This window comes from Oncorhynchus tshawytscha, linkage group LG09, assembly GCF_018296145.1.
Source record: "Oncorhynchus tshawytscha isolate Ot180627B linkage group LG09, Otsh_v2.0, whole genome shotgun sequence".
Classification (NCBI taxonomy): domain Eukaryota; kingdom Metazoa; phylum Chordata; class Actinopteri; order Salmoniformes; family Salmonidae; genus Oncorhynchus; species Oncorhynchus tshawytscha.
The window spans coordinates 8,525,599-8,539,634 of NC_056437.1; the positions used below are offsets into that span (position 1 = coordinate 8,525,599).

General features: G+C 46.9%; 1 protein-coding gene across 10 annotated transcripts in view; it reads left to right on the plus strand.

The window, feature by feature from the left end:
• Positions 1–14,036, plus strand: part of mapk10 (mitogen-activated protein kinase 10) — a 128,710-nt gene that overhangs the window by 47,209 nt on the left and 67,465 nt on the right. For 7 of the 10 annotated variants that reach the window (XM_024430832.2, XM_024430831.2, XM_024430838.2 and 4 more), the window contains exons 2-3: positions 274–345; positions 9,547–9,716. In XM_024430832.2, the coding sequence (XP_024286600.1) occupies positions 274–345; positions 9,547–9,716 (242 nt within the window). Of the gene's footprint in view, positions 1–273; positions 373–9,546; positions 9,717–14,036 lie in introns of all 10 variants that reach the window. The other 3 variants (XM_042326452.1, XM_042326453.1, XM_042326451.1) reach the window with 3 other exon arrangements.

The window sequence follows — 14,036 nt, forward strand, 5'->3', positions numbered from 1 at the left end:
CCCTATAACCTCTAACTTCTATTTTCTAGACTCTAACCTCTAATTTCTAAGCTCTCATTTCTAGCCTCTAAACTCTGGCCTCTAAACTCTAGCATCTAAACTCTAACCTCCCATTTCTAGCCTCTAAACTCTGGACTCTAAACTAGCCTCTAAACTCTGGACTCTAAACTCTAGCCTCTAAACTCTAACCTCCTATTTCTAGACTCTAAACTAGCCTCTAAACTCTAGCCTCTAAACTCTAGCCTCTTCCCTCTCTCTGTTTGTGTCTTGCAGGTATTTATGAGGAGTGATTTCTTCTATTACTGCAGTGAACCTGTCCTGGATGTGAAAATAGCCTTTTGTCAGGTGTGTGTTCCTTACAGGTAAACTAAGGTACAGTATTCATACACTTCCATTTCCCCTTCATTAGCTCTGTCTGTTCTGTGTCTAAGATGAAGACCGTTCTGGTAGGCTGCCCCAGGCCTGTACTTTACGTGTCGTAGCTTGTCCAGGTTGGGCTCAATTCCATTTCAATTTAATCAATTCAGGAAGTAAACTGCCATTCCAATTCCAAATGTCTTCTTAAATTGACTGAATTTAAATGGAAATGACCCCAACCCTGAGTTAGGTACAGCATTTACAGAATGGGACAAGGCTTCCTCAATGATGCTAGTGAATACAAACCAGCTAAGTGAACGACAGAAACGAAAATGCACATGATTGAAACTGATTACCGGATTAACTACGTATACTTGTGATTCTAACCTGTGGCGTCAATTGCTTCCAGCTGTGTGAAATACTAATCATATTGGCCCTTTGGTAAACATAATACACCTCACAGTTTTTTTGTTTTTTTTGGCCTAATTGTATACTACATCACTCCCTGATCACGAAAATATATAGGACATATAAATTAGATCATCTATAATTAGAGCTAAGATGCTCCAGTCTATTATAGGGAAGAATGGAAGAATGGATAGTTGGATGGCAGGATGGAAGGAAGGAAGGAAGGATGGAAGGAAGAATGGATGGAAGGAAGGAAGGAAGGAAGGAAGGAAGGAAGGAAGGAAGGATGGATGGAAGGAAGGAAGGATAGTTGGATGGCAGGAAGGAAGGAAGGAAGAATGGATAGTTGGATGGCAGGATGGAAGGAAGGAAGGATGGAAGGAAGGAAGGAAGGAAGGATGGAAGGAAGAATGGATGGAAGGAAGGAAGGAAGGAAGGAAGGAAGGAAGGAAGGAAGGAAGGAAGGAAGGAAGGAAGGAAGGAAGGAAGGAAGGAAGGAAGGAAGGAAGGAAGGAAGGAAGAATGGATAGTTGGATGGCAGGAAGGATGGAAGGAAGAATGGATGGAAGGAAGGAAGGAAGGATAAAATCAAATTTATTTATAAAGCCCTTCTTACATCAGCTGATATCTCAAAGTGCTGTACAGAAACCCAGCCTAAAACCCCAAACAGCAAGCAATGCAGGTGTAGAAGCACAGTGGCTAGGAAAAACTCCCTAGAAAGGCCAGAACCTAGGAAGAAACCTAGAGAGGAACCAGGCTATGAGGGGTGGCCAGTCCTCTTCTGGCTGTGCCGGGTGGAGAGGAACCAGGCTACGAGGGGTGGCCAGTCCTCTTCTGGCTGTGCCGGGTGGAAAGGAACCAGGCTATGTGGGGTGGCCAGTCCTCTTCTGGCTGTGCCGGGTGGAGAGGAACCAGGCTACGAGGGGTGGCCAGTCCTCTTCTGGCTGTGCCGGGTGGAAAGGAACCAGGCTATGAGGGGTGCCAGTCCTCTTCTGGCTGTGCCGGGTGGAGAGGAACCAGGCTACGAGGGGTGGCCAGTCCTCTTCTGGCTGTGCTGGGTGGAAAGGAACCAGGCTACGAGGGGTGGCCAGTCCTCTTCTGGCTGTGCCGGGTGGAAAGGAACCAGGCTACGAGGGGTGGCAGTCCTCTTCTGGCTGTGCCGGGTGGAGAGGAACCAGGCTACGAGGGGTGGCCAGTCCTCTTCTGGCTGTGCCGGGTGGAAAGGAACCAGGCTATGAGGGGTGGCCAGTCCTCTTCTGGCTGTGCCGGGTGGAAAGGAACCAGGCTACGAGGGGTGGCCAGTCCTCTTCTGGCTGTGCCGGGTGGAAAGGAACCAGGCTACGAGGGGTGGCAGTCCTCTTCTGGCTGTGCCGGGTGGAGAGGAACCAGGCTACGGGGGTGGCCAGTCCTCTTCTGGCTGTGCCGGGTGGAAAGGAACCAGGCTATGTGGGGTGCCAGTCCTCTTCTGGCTGTGCCGGGTGGAGAGGAACCAGGCTACGAGGGGTGGCCAGTCCTCTTCTGGCTGTGCCGGGTGGAAAGGAACCAGGCTACGAGGGGTGGCAGTCCTCTTCTGGCTGTGCCGGGTGGAGAGGAACCAGGCTACGAGGGGTGGCCAGTCCTCTTCTGGCTGTGCCGGGTGGAAAGGAACCAGGCTACGAGGGGTGGCAGTCCTCTTCTGGCTGTGCCGGGTGGAAAGGAACCAGGCTATGAGGGGTACCAGTCCTCTTCTGGCTGTGCCGGGTGGAGATTAAAACAGAACATGGCCAAGATGTTAAAATGTTCATAAATGACCAGCAGGGTGGCAGTCCTCTTCTGGCTGTGCCGGGTAAATGTCAGTTGGAACCATGCCGATCATTCAGAGGGTGGCCAGTCCTCTGTCTCTGGCTTGAAAACAGCAGGTCTGGAGAGGAACCATCAGGGTTCCTAGCCGCAGGGGTGGCCAGTCCAGGTGGACTGGGGACAACAAGGAATCTGGCTGTAGTCCTGAGGCATGGTCCTGGAGATTAAAACAGAACAGAAAGAAAGAAAGAAAGAAAGAAAGAAAGAGAGAGAGAGAGAGAGAGCATACTTACATTCACACAGGACACCGGATAAGACAGGAGAAATACTCCAGATATAACAGACTGACCCTAGACCCCCGACACATAAACTACTGGAGCATAAATACTGGAGGCTGAGACAGGAGGGGTCGGGAGACACTGTGGCCCCATCCGACGATACCCCCGGACAGGGCCAAACAGGCAGCAGATAACCCCAGAATATAACCATAAGGATGGATGGAAGGATGGATGGATGGATGGAAGGATGGATGGATGGATGTGGATGGATGGAAGTGGATGGATGGAAGTGGATGGATGGATGGATGGATAGATAGATGGATGGATGGATGGATGGATGGATGGAAGTGGATAGATAGATGGATGATGGATGGAAGGATGGATGGATGGAAGTGGATGGATGGATGGATGGAAGTGGATGGATGTACAGTGCCTTCAGAATGTATTCATTCCCCTTAACCTATGTTGTTATGTTACGTATGTTGAATTCAAAATTCATTCAATTTGTTTTCTCACCCATCTACACACAATACCTCATAATGACAAAGTGAAAACATGTTTTTAGAAATGTTTGCAAATGTATTGAAAATGAAATACAGAAATATCCCATTAACATAAGTATTCACACCCCTCCGTCAGTACATGTTAGAATCACCTTTGGCATCAATTACAGCTGTGAGTCTTTTTGGGTAAGTCTCTTAAGAACTTTGAACACCTGGATGGTACAATATTTGCTTATTATTAATACAAAACAAAAAATTAAATCTCTGTCAAGTTGGTTGTTGATCATTGACAGCCGTTTTTCAAGTCTAGCCATAGATTTTCAAGCCAATTTAAGTCAAAACTGTAACTATGCCACTCAGGAACATTCAATGTCGTCTTGGTAAGCGACTCCAGTGTAGATTTGGCCTTGTGTTTTAGGTTATTGTCCTGCTGAAAGGTGAATTCATCTCCCAGTGTCTGGTAGAAAGCAGACTGGACCATGTTTTCCTCTAGGGTATTGCCTGTGCTTAGCTCCATTCTGTTTATTTTTTATCTAGGAAAAACTCCCCAGTCCATAACAAATACAAGCATACCCATAACATGATGCAGCCACCAGTATAATTGAAAATATGAAGAGTGGTACTCAGAAATGTGTTGTACTTACCCCAAAAATAACACTTTGTATTCAGAACAAAATGTGAATTGCTTTGTCAAATGTTTTGCAGTTTTACTTTAGTGCATTGTTGCAAACAGGATGCAGATTTTGGAACATTTTTTATTATGTATATGCTTCCTTCTTTTCGCTCTGTCAATTAGGTTAGTATTGTGGAGTAACTAAAATGTTGTTGATCCTTCCTCAGTTTTCTCCTTTCACAGCCATTAAACTTTTCCGTCCAAGATGGCGTAGCAGTAAGTCGTCCTGTCTCGTCGTGTCCCGTGTCCCTTGTATATATCGTCTATTTTTCGTTTTTTACATATTTTTCTTCAAAAACATTTTGCTAAACCTAAGCTTCCAAATACTTCCAAATACTCTCCTGCAACCCGCCTCACCCAATGTAGCTATTTTTCCTAAAGTATTTATATTTACTTCGGAACCGGAACCCCTCAACTGAAGCTAGCCAGCTAACCACCAGCTATGCTAGCGATCTTCAGCTAACCGGTCATCAGCTAAGCTAACCTTTAGCTCGGAAAGCTCTCGCCAGCTCGAACAACGCGACTCTATCCAGAGCATAACAGACCTATTTATTTTTCATCCCCGGATTCATCCCTGGATTCCCACCGCAAACGGAACATTTTTCAGCTGGATCTTCACAACTAGCTATCTAGCTAAACCGCAACCCCGGATGATTACTCCTGGCTAGCGCTTCCACCCACTTAGCGTGAAGCTAGCCCGGCCAGCGCACCTGTACTACCACCGTAGCATACTCCTGGGCTACAATACCCGGGCCCACGACCGGTCTATCGATGCCACCGCATGAAGAGGAATAAACAGACTCACCCCATCGCGACGTCCCCCAAAGGCCAACTCTCTAGCCCTCGCTATCTCCCTGCTTGCTAAACTCGGCCTGCTAACTGCTAGCTTGTCTAGCCCCGGTCCGCTAACTGCTACCTTGTTTAGCCCGGGCCTACGAACTGTTAGCTTGTTAGCACAGGCCTGCTAACCGTCTGAATCGCTGCGTCCCAAACACTCACCGGACCCATATTTACTTTCTATCTCTTCTTGATTTTTAATCTGTTTATACCTTTCCGGAAACCTGCCTCACCCAATGTGATACGGAATCGCTATTATTTTTAATTTTTAGAACACACTCAAGAACCTCCAGAAGCTAACCAGCTAACTAGCTACAAGCTATTTAGTCATTGTTTACTTTTTTTCAACCTGGATAACACTCGCCAGTCCAGCTTCCCTGCCCCATCCACCGCTGCCCCCTGGACACTGATCTCTTGGCTACATAGCTGATGCATGCTGGACTGTCCATTAATCACGGTACTCCATTCTGCTTGTTTATGTTTTATCTGTCGGCCCCGTTGCCTAGTCAACGCCATTTTACCTGCTGTTGTTGTGCTAGCTGATTAGCTGTTGTCTCACCTACTGTTTAAGCTAGCTTTCCCAATTCAACACCTGTGATTACTGTATGCCTCGCTGTATGTCTCTCTCAAATGTCAATATGCCTTGTATACTGTTGCTCAGGTTAGTTATCATTGTTCTAGTTCACAATGGAGCCCCTAGTTCTACTCTTCATACCCCTGATAACTCCTTTGTCCCACCTCCCACACATGCGGTGACCTCACCCATTACAACCAGCATGTCCAGAGATACAACCTCTCTCATCATCACCCAGTGCCTGGGCTTACCTCCGCTGTACCCGCACCCCACCATACCCCTGTCTGCGCATTATGCCCTGAATATATTCTACCATGCCCAGAAACCTGCTCCTCTTATTCTCTGTCCCCAACGCTCTAGGCGACCAGTTTTGATAGCCTTCAGCCGCACCCTCATACTACTCCTTCTCTGTTCTGCGGGTGATGTGGAGGTAAACCCAGGCCCTGCATGTCCCCAGGCACCCTCATTTGTTGACTTCTGTGATCGAAAAAGCCTTGGTTTCATGCATGTCAACATCAGAAGCCTCCTCCCTAAGTTTGTTTTACTCACTGCTCTAGCACACTCTGCTAACCCTGATGTCCTTGCTGTGTCTGAATCCTGGCTCAGGAAGGCCACCAAAAATTCAGAGATTTCCATACCCAACTATAACATCTTCCGTCAAGATAGAACTGCCAAAGGGGGAGGAGTTGCAGTCTACTGCAGAGATAGCCTGCAAAGTAATGTCATACTTTCCAGGTCCATACCCAAACAGTTCAAACTACTAATTTTGAAAATTACTCTCTCCAGAAATAAGTCTCTCACTGTTGCCGCCTGCTACCGACCCCCCTCAGCTCCCAGCTGTGCCCTGGACACCATTTGTGAATTGATCGCCCCCATCTAGCCTCAGAGTTTGTTCTGTTAGGTGACCTAAACTGGGATATGCTTAACACCCCGCCAGTCCTACAATCTAAGCTAGATGCCCTCAATCTCACACAAATCATCAAGGAACCCACCAGGTACAACCCTAACTCTGTAAACAAGGGCACCCTCATAGACGTCATCCTGACCAACTGGCCCTCCAAATACACCTCCGCTGTCTTCAACCAGGATCTCAGCGATCACTGCCTCATTGCCTGTATCCGCTACGGAGCCGCAGTCAAACGACCACCCCTCATCACTGTCAAACGCTCCCTAAAACACTTCTGTGAGCAGGCCTTTCTAATCGACCTGGCCCGGGTATCCTGGAAGGACATTGACCTCATCCCGTCAGTTGAGGATGCCTGGTCATTCTTTAAAAGTAACTTCCTCACCATTTTAGATAAGCATGCTCCGTTCAAAAAATGCAGAACTAAGAACAGATACAGTCCTTGGTTCACCCCAGACCTGACTGCCCTCGACCAGCACAAAAACATCCTGTGGCGGACTGCAATAGCATCGAATAGTCCCCGGGATATGCAACTGTTCAGGGAAGTCCAGAACCAATACACGCAGTCAGTCAGGAAAGCTAAGGCCAGCTTCTTCAGGCAGAAGTTTGCATCCTGTAGCTCCAACTCCAAAAAGTTCTGGGACACTGTGAAGTCCATGGAGAACAAGAGCACCTCCTCCCAGCTGCCCACTGCACTGAGGCTAGGTAACACGGTCACCACCGATAAATCCATGATTATCGAAAACTTCAATAAGCATTTCTCAACGGCTGGCCATGCCTTCCGCCTGGCTACTCCAACCTCGGCCAACAGCTCCGCCCCCCCGGCAGCTCCTCGCCCAAGCCTCTCCAGGTTCTCCTTTACCCAAATCCAGACAGCAGATGTTCTGAAAGAGCTGCAAAACCTGGACCCGTACAAATCAGCTGGGCTTGACAATCTGGACCCCCTATTTCTGAAACTTTCCGCCGCCATTGTCGCAACCCCTATTACCAGCCTGTTCAACCTCTCTTTCATATCGTCTGAGATCCCCAAGGATTGGAAAGCTGCCGCAGTCATCCCCCTCTTCAAAGGGGAGACACCCCCAAACTGTTACAGACCTATATCCATCCTGCCCTGCCTATCTAAGGTCTTCGAAAGCCAAGTCAACAAACAGGTCACTGACCATCTCGAATCCCACCGTACCTTCTCCGCTGTGCAATCTGGTTTCCGAGCCGGTCACGGGTGCACCTCAGCCACACTCAAGGTACTAAACGATATCATAACCGCCATCGATAAAAGCAGTACTGTGCAGCCGTCTTCATTGACCTTGCCAAGGCTTTCGACTCTGTCAATCACCATATTCTTATCGGCAGACTCAGTAGCCTCGGTTTTTCGGATGACTGCCTTGCCTGGTTCACCAATTACTTTGCAGACAGAGTTCAGTGTGTCAAATCGGAGGGCATGCTGTCCGGTCCTCTGGCAGTCTCTATGGGGGTGCCACAGGGTTCAATTCTCGGGCCGACTCTTTTCTCTGTATATATCAATGATGTTGCTCTTGCTGCGGGCGATTCCCTGATCCACCTCTACGCAGACGACACCATTCTATATACTTTCGGGTATAGAGATGAGGTAGTCATTTAATATCATGTTAAACACTATTGTTGCACACAGAGAGTCTGACTGCAGATCTCTCCAGGAGGAACAGGCTCTGGTTTGGACTGACTGCAGATCTCTCCAGGAGGAACAGGCTTTGGTCTGGACTGACTGCAGATCTCACCAGGAGGAACAGGCTCTGGTCTGGACTGACTGCAGATATTTTTGCTATAGTCTTATTTCTCTTCAGAAAATGCATCAGAAATGGCAGATCTCTCCAGGAGGAACAGGCTCTGGTCTACTGATAGTCTTCAGGCTCTTCTGTCCATAGGTCTCTGTTCAGATAAAAGTCTTAGAAAATGCATCCAAACTATATAGTGATTTGTGTCCTAGGTTTGTGCACTATATAGTGATTTGTGTGCTATTTGTGACGCATGTATAATGTGCATAGAAATAGAATGATAGAAATGAATGCACTATAACTCTGTGGTGCTTTACTATACTAGTCTCTTATTCAACATGGATTATATTTGGCTTATGTATGCATGTTTGGACAAACAGTTACTAGACTGGGCTGGACATGTACATGGAGTAATGTGTCCTGTGTGGGTCAGTTGATAAGACTGTGTGGCACTGGCTATTTTTACTTAACCCTTTTTTTAACTAGGTAAATGACAGCCTAGGAACAGTGGGTTAACTGGCCTAGGAACAGTGGAACAGTGGGTTAACTGGTCTAGGAACAGTGGGTTAACTGGCCTAGGAACAGTGGAACAGTGGGTTAACTGGTCTAGGAACAGTGGGTTAACTGGTCTAGGAACAGTGGGTTAACTGGCCTAGGAACAGTGGAACAGTGGGTTAACTGGTCTAGGAACAGTGGGTTAACTGGCCTAGGAACAGTGGAACAGTGGGTTAACTGGTCTAGGAACAGTGGGTTAACTGGCCTAGGAACAGTGGGTTAACTGCCTTGTTCAGGGGTAGAACGACAGATTTTCACCTTGTCAGCTCGGGGATTCGTTGTAGCAACCTTTCGGTTATTGGCCCAACGCTCTAACCACTATGCTACCTGCTGCCCCTTGGCAATGCCAAGGTTTTGGGTTCAATTCTCTCAGGGATCACATGGAGGTTTAATCCAGACCTACACGGTAGTGTGATAGTCTCCTTACCAAATGGCACCCTACTCCCTATATTGTACACTACATGCCGTAGGTAATAGGGGGTAATTTGAGACACTACTATGTTACATCCCTGTCCTGCCCGGTTTCTGTCTCCCTGTTAGTTCTGGATAGGCGATACGTCCCCACTCTCCCCACTCGTCCCTTTGTCCACAGAATACCGAACGGGCTTTGTTTCTATAGTCTTCTGTAAACTGTCGTTAAGAAAACTCAAGAGTGAAGGAAGTGGACCGAATAAAAAATATCTTATTAGGAAGTTTGGAAATGAGACATTCCAATAACAGCGGACACAGAATATGTGATGTATGTCTTCATTTTGTAGGCATATTGTACTGTAGTCAACATGCATTGTTCATGGGACTAGTTCTAAATGGTATTGTAACTGAATAAAATGAACAAAAGAACTTTAGCAATGCAGCTGGCGTTTTAGAGCCAGTCACAGAGGTGAAAGTGACATCACTGACCTGCTTTGTTTTGTTTGTCCACTGCAGGGTTTTGGTAAACAAGTGGATGTGTCATATATCGTCAAACACTACAACATGTCTAAAAGCAAAGTGGACAACCAGTTCTACAGCGTGGAAGTAGGAGATTCCACCTTCACAGTTCTCAAACGCTACCAGAATCTAAAACCCATCGGTTCTGGAGCTCAGGGAATCGTTTGGTGAGTACTGAAACACTTTGTTTTTTATTTTATTTTTACCACTCGTTATAATGTTGTGAAGGAAAATAAATGAACTGTTTTGAATGTGTTATTTGATTTCAGTATGATGGCAGTGTGCAGATATGGATTGTTTATAGTGAAATGAATTAAATGTTAAAGAGATTAATTCCACTGCATAACGTCATATTTTGTTTCGGTATAATGTGCTGATATTGACTGGTTTGATTGACTTGTGAGGTCTTAGCATAAAAAATATGTCACTGGGTGGTATCAGTGATTGACACTTTGTGGAAATCCTGGCAGTTTTTAAGAATACCAAAATGGGTCGATTAGTCTAGAAAGAACCTGGTTTGGTCATGATGAGCTCTCTGATACATTCTGAAGCTCAGTAGGAACCAGGAAGTCATTAACATTCACCTCACGGCAGCTCTGTCAGCAGCTCAGGAATGAAAAGACTGTGCTCTTCCTTGGAAAAAGGGAGCTCAATGGAGATTTCCATTCCAACACTTTGTCAACGTCATTCTGAAGCCTTGGTCCGTCTGTCTTTCCCCTGGAATCAGGCAAGAGAGGGGATCTGTGCTTCTTTGAGAAGGGTCTGACTAGCCTTGTTCTATAGCCGGGGGGGTGGACACTGGACGTAACCTCCTGTTCTCTCCCGTGCCCTCCTTCCCATGGCGATTGTGTACACTTACAAAAGGGGAATGAGTGAGTTGTAGGAATGCTGTAACCGTAGAAATATAACTAATAGAACGGTTGGAAATAGAACTACTAGACCGGGCATCCCCCTTTTTTTTATGTCAATCCTGCTCTAGTAATTCTGTTTCTTTGGATGGTAAACAGGAAATTCTAGTTCCTCTGGGTCATTCACAGAGTAACACGATTGGGTGTTTCAAGTTGTGTCCCACGGCAACAGTATTAACACCACAAAAAGATAAATCCTCCTGAGAAAAAATAAAAGTTGGTCAGAAATGATGTACTATATAGGGAATAGGGTGCCATGGTCATACACCTCTGGTCAAAAGTAGTGCACTATATAGGGAATAGGGTGCCATGGTCATACACCTCTGGTCAAAAGTAGTGCACTATATAGGGAATAGGGTGCCATGGTCATACACCTCTGGTCAAAAGTAGTGCACTATATAGGGAATAGGGTGCCATGGTCATACACCTCTGGTCAAAAGTAGTGCACTATATAGGGTACCATTTGTGAAGCAGGCATAGGCTACAATAATACAGGCTTTTAAATAAATCCGGTTGAAATATAGGGTATACTGTTGTTGTCCTGCCTCCAGTCAGACTGCAAACAACAGAGAGAAAGACGTATCATGAAATCAACATCATTATGCAATCTGTTATGTAATCACATTCAGGAGATGTTCCCCTGCACACTGAGACAATGTTCTCGCTGTGAGAGAGAGAGACCTGGGCTTGTATTCAAAGAGCGTCTCAGAGCTGGGATAGTAATCTAGAATCAGCTCCCCCTTGTCAATGTTTTGTATTCAATGTGCTTCTAAAAGGAATCCTAACTGATCCTAAATCAGTACCTCTGAGATGATTTGTGAACACGGGCCCTGGTCTTGTATTCAAAGATCTAGTATCAGTTCCCCCTTGTCAATGTAATTCTATTTCGTCTGTTCTAAAAGGCAAACTGATCCTAGATCAGCACGACCCCTGCACTACGGTGTGGTTAAGTCTATCTATGGTTGTCCTCTTCCCCAGTCATTCAGATCTGTGTATCTTGTCTCTTGTGTCATGTGGTGTGGTCAGGGAGCTTTCAGACAGAGACACCGTGGTCAGGGAGCTTTCAGACAGAGACACCATGGTCAGGGAGCTTTCAGACAGAGACACCATGGTCAGGGAGCTTTCAGACAGAGACACCATGGTCAGGAGCTTTCAGACAGAGACACCGTGGTCATGGGAGCTTTCAGACAGAGACACCATGGTCAGGGAGCTTTCAGACAGAGACACCGTGGTCAGGGAGCTTTCAGACAGAGACACCATGGTCAGGGAGCTTTCAGACAGAGACACCATGGTCAGGGAGCTTTCAGACAGAGACACCATGGTCAGGGAGCTTTCAGACAGAGACACCATGGTCAGGGAGCTTTCAGACAGAGACACCATGGTCAGGAGCTTTCAGACAGAGACACCGTGGTCAGGGAGCTTTCAGACAGAGACACCGTGGTGGTCAGACAGGAGCTTTCAGACAGAGACACCGTGGTCAGGGAGCTTTCAGACAGACAGAGACACAGAGACATGGTCAGAGAGCTTTCAGACAGAGACACCATGGTCAGAGAGCTTTCAGACTGAGACACCATGGTCAGGGAGCTTTCAGACAGAGACACCATGGTCAGGGAGCTTTCAGACAGAGACACCATGGTCAGAGAGCTTTCAGACAGAGACACCATGGTCAGAGAGCTTTCAGACAGAGACACCATGGTCAGAGACACCATGGTCAGAGAGCTTTCAGACAGAGACACCATGGTCAGAGAGCTTTCAGACAGAGACACCATGGTCAGGGAGCTTTCAGACAGAGACACCATGGTCAGAGAGCTTTCAGACTGAGACACCATGGTCAGAGACACCATGGTCAGGAGCTTTCAGACTGAGACACCATGGTCAGAGAGCTTTCAGACTGAGACACCATGGTCAGGGAGCTTTCAGACAGAGACACCATGGTCATAGAGCTTTCAGACAGAGACACCATGGTCAGAGAGCTTTCAGACAGAGACACCATGGTCATAGAGCTTTCAGACAGAGACACCATGGTCAGGGAGCTTTCAGACAGAGACACCATGGTCAGAGAGCTTTCAGACAGAGACACCATGGTCAGAGAGCTTTCAGACAGAGACACCATGGTCAGAGACACCATGGTCATAGAGCTTTCAGACAGAGACACCACCTTAGGATGCATCAGCAGGTTGGGCTAGTGGTGATGACATCACACGGCCCTCAGAGTGAGGGTTTTCTAAGGTTCCTATTGGCTCCAAGCTTTCCATTAACATTCTACTGCTGTTTCTATGGCTACACCGTCCACCCTGCACTCTGTCTACATAGAACGACACAGTGCATTCGGAAAGTATCCAGACCCTTTATCTTTTTCCACATGTTGTTATGTTCCAGCCTTATTCTAAAATGTATACAATCATTTTTTCCTCTCATCAATCTACACACAAATACCCCATAATAACAAAACATAAACAGGTTTTTATAAATGTCTGCACATTTATATATATAAAAACAAAAAACAGAAATACCTTATTTACATATAGTACCAGTCATAAGTTTGGACACACCTACTCATTCAAGGCTTTTTCTTGATTTTTACTATTTTCTACATTGTAGAAAAATAGTGAAAACATCAAAACGATGAAGTAACACATATGGAATCATGTAGTAACCAAAAAATACCCCCCTAGTTCAAACGCTACTCTTTATATTGTAGACTCTTTTCTTTACAACACAAGATTTCTATATATTGTTTTAATGTCAATATAGAAATGATGAAGGAAAGCTCTCTCGGCTGACTACAATGTATTCCAAGATATTGATTATTCTGAGATGTGCTGTAGTTGAATATTCTCGTTAGTCCATCAGTTCCTCTGTCGGTTCCTCTGTCGGTTCCTCTGTTAGTTCGTATGACGGACACAAAAATTGTAGAGGATTTGTACGTCTGGGGGCCTGGTGTCTGAATAGTAATAGACCGACCTAATACTCCTCATACGTCTGGGGGCCTGCTAGTTTGATAAATAGCTTCTATTCCGCTGTGATGAGATTGTGCTGAGTCAGCATAGGATGTAGAGACACACACACACGCACGCACGCAGGCACACACACACACACACACACACACACACACACACACACACACACAGACACACACTGTTGACACAAAGCAGCCTCCGTACAAATAGCTTCCTGGTGCAAATATTCCTATAATCCCAGGGGAACGGTGACTGTAGGCCATTAAAGTTGAGTTATCTCTAGCCCATAGACTATTAGACCCGCTAACTGAACTGGGGAGGATAGGTTGGGGAGAGGAGGGGGAGGTTAGGACGGGGAGAGGAGGGGGAGGGTAGGATGGGGAGAGGAGGGGGGAGGGTAGGATGGGGAGATGGGGGGGGAGAGGAGGTGGGGGAGGGGAGGTAGAGAGGAGTGGGGGCAGAGGGAGGGTAGGAGGGGGAGAGAGAGGGTAGGAGGGGGAGAGGAGGGAGAGGGTAGGAGGGGGAGAGGAGGGGGAGGGATAGGATGGGGAGGGGGGGAGAGGAGGTGGAGAGGAGTGGGGAGTGGGGGCAGAGGGAGGGTAGGAGGGGGAGAGGAGGG